This window comes from Microtus pennsylvanicus, chromosome 3 (genome assembly GCF_037038515.1).
Source record: "Microtus pennsylvanicus isolate mMicPen1 chromosome 3, mMicPen1.hap1, whole genome shotgun sequence".
In the NCBI taxonomy this organism is placed as follows: Eukaryota; Metazoa; Chordata; class Mammalia; order Rodentia; family Cricetidae; genus Microtus; species Microtus pennsylvanicus.
In genome coordinates, this window is record NC_134581.1 from 84,712,276 (window position 1) to 84,716,908 (window position 4,633).

At 43.0% G+C, this 4,633-nt stretch overlaps 1 protein-coding gene across 1 annotated transcript; it reads left to right on the forward strand.

The window, feature by feature from the left end:
- The first annotated feature begins 1,496 nt into the window (after positions 1–1,496).
- LOC142847221 (acrosomal protein SP-10-like) lies at positions 1,497–4,144 on the forward strand. Its single transcript, XM_075967950.1, has 3 exons — positions 1,497–1,640; positions 1,880–2,005; positions 3,644–4,144. Exons 1-3 carry the CDS (start codon positions 1,592–1,594, stop codon positions 3,787–3,789), a joined length of 321 nt encoding a protein of 106 aa, XP_075824065.1. The 5' UTR covers positions 1,497–1,591; the 3' UTR covers positions 3,790–4,144.
- Positions 4,145–4,633: the final 489 nt, after the last annotated feature.

Genomic DNA, 4,633 nt, shown 5'->3' on the forward strand with positions numbered 1-4,633 from the left:
AAAATAGGGTAAGATGTTACCTTTAATAACAAAATTCAAGCCATATTCAAACTTGTACAACAGGTACTGTTAAAACAAAATAGAAAAATAAAATAATAAAGAAGATTTTTTATCTCTCTCCACAAAATATAAAAATAATGGCCAACTTCATATCAATGACCGCCTATGATGCCCCAGTTGTAAACTATAAAGTTTCCCACTGATGTGAACTTGACTCCTCAGATAAATACCTGAAACCAGTTCTAGAGAAGGAAATATACAATATAGCCAAGAGCACCCTTGCATGGGACAACAAAGCTATAAATTATTATGTAATTAAAACATTTTACCAGCAAGGTGAGGGTATTTGATCAATTTGGGACTCCATAGGAAGGTTTTACCCCCTAGGAGTGGATGGGGTGAGGCGGGAAGGGGCAGGAGAAGGGGAGGGAGGGGGAACTGGGGCTGGTATGTAAAATGAAAAAAAAAACTTAAATAAAAATCTATACCAAAAATCATCACATATACACACAAGGAAAAAGACAGAGAAAAATGAAACTGTAATTTTTGAAAACTTTGAGTATGCTTCTATAGCAGGCAGATCTGTGTGAGTACCATTCTGGTCTCTACAGTGAGTTCCAGGCCAGCCAGGGTTACAAGTAAGACCTTGTCTCATATATATTACATGATAAGGTACATTTAATGCTACTAGACATGAGTGCTCTATGTTGAGCTTCTGGCAACTCTTTATTGCTAATGTGATCTAATACTTTCTGTACCTGATGACAACATTCAGCAGGCGGCAATTAAGCAGGCCCGCCACTGATGCATGACAATTTTGAGCAGGGAAACTATCAGACAACTAGCCCCTTTGCCAGCAATTGACCAGACTCTCTCATGGCAGCCTGGCTGTTTTGACTCTCAACAGTCACTGAAGATGGTCACTACAGCCCCAATCAAGGATGTGCTCAGACAGCCTGCATAGCCTTACAAAACAGCATGGACCACAGACAACAATTCTTGCCCAGCAGCTGTTCACACCCAAGCCAGACACAAACCCTCTGATTGGTATTAAGGACCGGGTGCTAACATGGTCATTCCATGATGAGGGATGTGCACAAACCCTTCACGCATTTTCTGTCTACACAAGCAGACTCCTGCATTCACCTATCCAGCATCCTGGAGACACACTCCAGGGCAGCCCCCTCCTGCTGCGACTCAGGCTCAATAAAAGTTTTTCCTTCTCTAGTTTTGATCTCTAGCATTAGCAGAACAGTTTGAGCTCATAGCATGAAAACAGGAAGAAAATCAGGGGGCCACTCTGTGCTGCTGATGGTAACATTACCCTAAAGGTCATGTACATCATAAGCACCTGAAGCAAGGAAATATAAGGGGAATAAGGAAATCATTTTGAAGTCACAGAAGGATTTGGTGTATTGCCAGTGTGGGAGGAGCTTACTCTGAGATCTGCTTCTGGGAACCCAGTGTCCATTGTCGTTGTCTGAGTGGACTATAAATTCACTAGAGGCTGTCTAGTTTTTTCTGGGAGCGATCTCTGATCACCAGCTATCTGGCACTAACATAGCCTGCTGCAAGAGTCTGCTCAGAAGAAATGGAAAATCTACTGAAGCTGTGTCTCTTTCTTCTCTGCTTTGAAACCAGTATGTACCGCCGACAAATAACTCCCTTAGCTGCTGTTGGTAGAAATTTTAAAAGTTAAAAACCGCCTCTTATTTCACCCTGCTTTGTCTGTGGTGTTAAGACATGTTGTTGGCTTGAGCACATCTGTTAGGCAAACACACGGGTGTGGCTAAGCTATCCAGAGGTCCGGTGACCTAGGCGTCCATTGGAAAGTGACAGAGTGTCACCCATCTCCTCTAAGCAGTCTTTGTCTTTGCAGCTTTCACGGTAAAGTGTGTACTGTGTCCGTCTTACAAAAATGAGGAGTGTGTTGATGGGATTCAGACGTGTACTACACAACCTGGTGAATCTTGTATGATCCGCAGAACCTGGCATTGGAGTAAAGGTAAGTGTGTGCTCTGTGTTCTGGATAATTACCATTTCTCCTTCAGGATTCCAAACACCATCTCTAAGGTATTGCACTTAAAGAAAAGGGGTCAACTGATATCTAGGTATGATATACCAAACCTGTGTTGGGGTCAACATTAGTCAATAGTAAAGCTAAGCATATCTTCAGTAAATGGGGCTTCTCTCCACTATTGTATTGATATATTCATCAGTCCTTAATCTGCAACAGCTCTGCTATTTAGGGTTTGTCTTGGTTAATTTTCTATTCCCATGACAAAACAGCACAGTCACGCAACTTATAAAAGAAAACCCTTAATTTGGGGCTGACGCAAAGTCCCACGGGTAAAGTCCATGATGATCACAGTAGAGAGCATGGCGGCAAGCAGAAAGGCATGGAACTGGGGCAGGTACTAGAACTTACATACTGAGTCACAACCATGATGGAGAGAGAGGAGAGAGACAGAGAGAGAGAGAGAGAATGGCATTGACTTTTGAAACCCCAAGCCTCTTCCCCAGTGACACACCTCCTCCAAGACCCCACTTCCTAATTCTTCCCAAACACTTTGACCAATTTAGGACCAAGCATTGAAATATTCAAGCCAATGAGGGTTGTTCTATTTCAAGCCACAACAGAATTCAAAAGAACAAATTATCAGTCCTTAAATGTACCATTTATCACACTCTACCCTGGTGACTTTTGCTCTTCTAATGATCATTGACCCTTCTATCTTAGCCTGGAATCACCTTCTCTAGAAAACGACACCTTGGTGCTTCCCAAGTCTTCCTGCTTCATCTATCATCTGGCATCTCTCATGGTGTGTCCTTCATGTCATTCCATAGAATCTGGTTCTTTCTGGCTAATATTATTGTCATCTCTCTCTGCCCAATCACTCACCACTGAGTCTGGATCCCAGCATGCATTTAGGAAGTGATTTGCATATGTCTGATTGAGGGGAGAGGATGCTATGTACCTTGACATGTAGAACCTCAAGTTCACCACTAAGCACATGCATCTCCTGTAGTAAAGGGGCTTTTCCCAGATGTAGCCTAAGGGCATGTGACAGTGATGGAGGAAGGTCATTGGTTAAATAAAAAGAAACTGCTTGGCCCTCATTGGTTAGAAGATAGGTGGGAGGAGTAAACAGAACAGAATGCTGGGAGGAAGAGGAAGTGAGCTCAGACTCCACAGCTCTCCTCTCGGGAGCAGATGCCTCAGAGAGACGCCATGCTCCCAGCTCCCAGGCAGACGCAAGCTATGAAGCTCCGACCCAGGATGGACATAGGCTAGAATCTTCCCGGTAAGCGCACCTAGGGGCGCTACACGGATGATTAGAAATGGGCTAAATTAATATGTGAGAATTAGCCTAGAAGAGGCTAGATAGGAATGGGCCAAGCAGTGATTAAAGGAATACAGTTTGTGTGTTGTTATTTCGGGCATAAGCTAGCCAGGCAGCCGGGGTGCTGGGGACGCAGCCCCGCTGCCCTTATTACTACATGACAGGAAGGTCAACATGGAACACTACCTGCTATGGAAGAAAATTCTTTCATTGAAATCTTTGTCCATCCCAAAATACTCAGCTATGAGGTTGTATCCTGGCTCTCAAAAGTATATCTTTTTTTCTATCTTCTTCCACAGATAATAAGCTGGAAAGTGCGGAGATGAGGTGCACAAAATTCTGTAAATTTAGTGAAAAATATTCTGGAGGTCTAACAATACATACATTCTGCTGCAATTCTGGAGATTTCTGCAATGACATTAATTATCCAGTCATGATGACTTAGTGTAAGTTAGCTTCAATTGACTTCATCATTCATTTCCTTCACTTCCTGTCTTTCTTTTCTTCCCTGGGGTTTCATATTTTTCTGGGCTAGAGATTTTTGTAAGTTTCATGTTTTTGCAATTCAAAGAACCTGGACAGAAAGTCCTTGATATTGTGTAAGCATATCTGATTATATTGTCTACTTTTTATTCCTGATAGTCTCTAGTCCTCATCACCACGAATGTAGCTTGAGGCAGGGCAATAGCACAAGCAAGTGCATACAAACTCACAATGCATAAACAAAATTGCCCCAAACAACATGTCAGCAGACCAAAAGTACAGTAACTAATGACAGGTACTCCTAGCCGATCACAACACGCCAGCAGCAACTGCCAGTTTCAAAAGGACGAACCAAAAACATTTCTGTGGCAGTTTAATTTCCCTAACTCATAAAAACCTTTGACCTTCTTACAATAAAGAACTTCTATATTGGAATCTCTCAGAGTCTGTCATTACCTCTGCATCTTCTCACCCGCTGCCCCCTGGGAAATGGGAATAGCACAACAGGCAGCAGCAACAAGCCTGCAACAACTGGCACCCAACATGGATGGACCTTTCCCTTTTGCTTGTTTTTTGGGTCCTCCTTACCCTCTTTTGGGCATTTTTTTGCTTGCTGCCCCCACTGCTGGCCCTATCCCAACTCTCTACCAACATCTTGAGTTCACCCCCCTTTGGCTGTTTTCAGTGAGTTGACCCCTATTTTTGTTTTCTAAGCTGCTGGTGAGTTGGGGCTTTCTTTTCTATTCCTACATTTTCTTTTTTTTTCCATTTATCTTCCTGGTTAGGAACTCTCCATCCTGACTCGG

Bases quoted from the DNA above. Each gene is read 5' to 3' on its own strand.
- LOC142847221 (XM_075967950.1), top strand. From the start codon at position 1,592: ATGGAAAATCTACTGAAGCTGTGTCTCTTTCTTCTCTGCTTTGAAACC. The intron at 1,641-1,879 runs GTATGTACCGCC...TTGTCTTTGCAG, and splicing joins TCTTCTCTGCTTTGAAACCA to CTTTCACGGTAAAGTGTGTA. The intron at 2,006-3,643 runs GTAAGTGTGTGC...CTTCTTCCACAG, and splicing joins AACCTGGCATTGGAGTAAAG to ATAATAAGCTGGAAAGTGCG.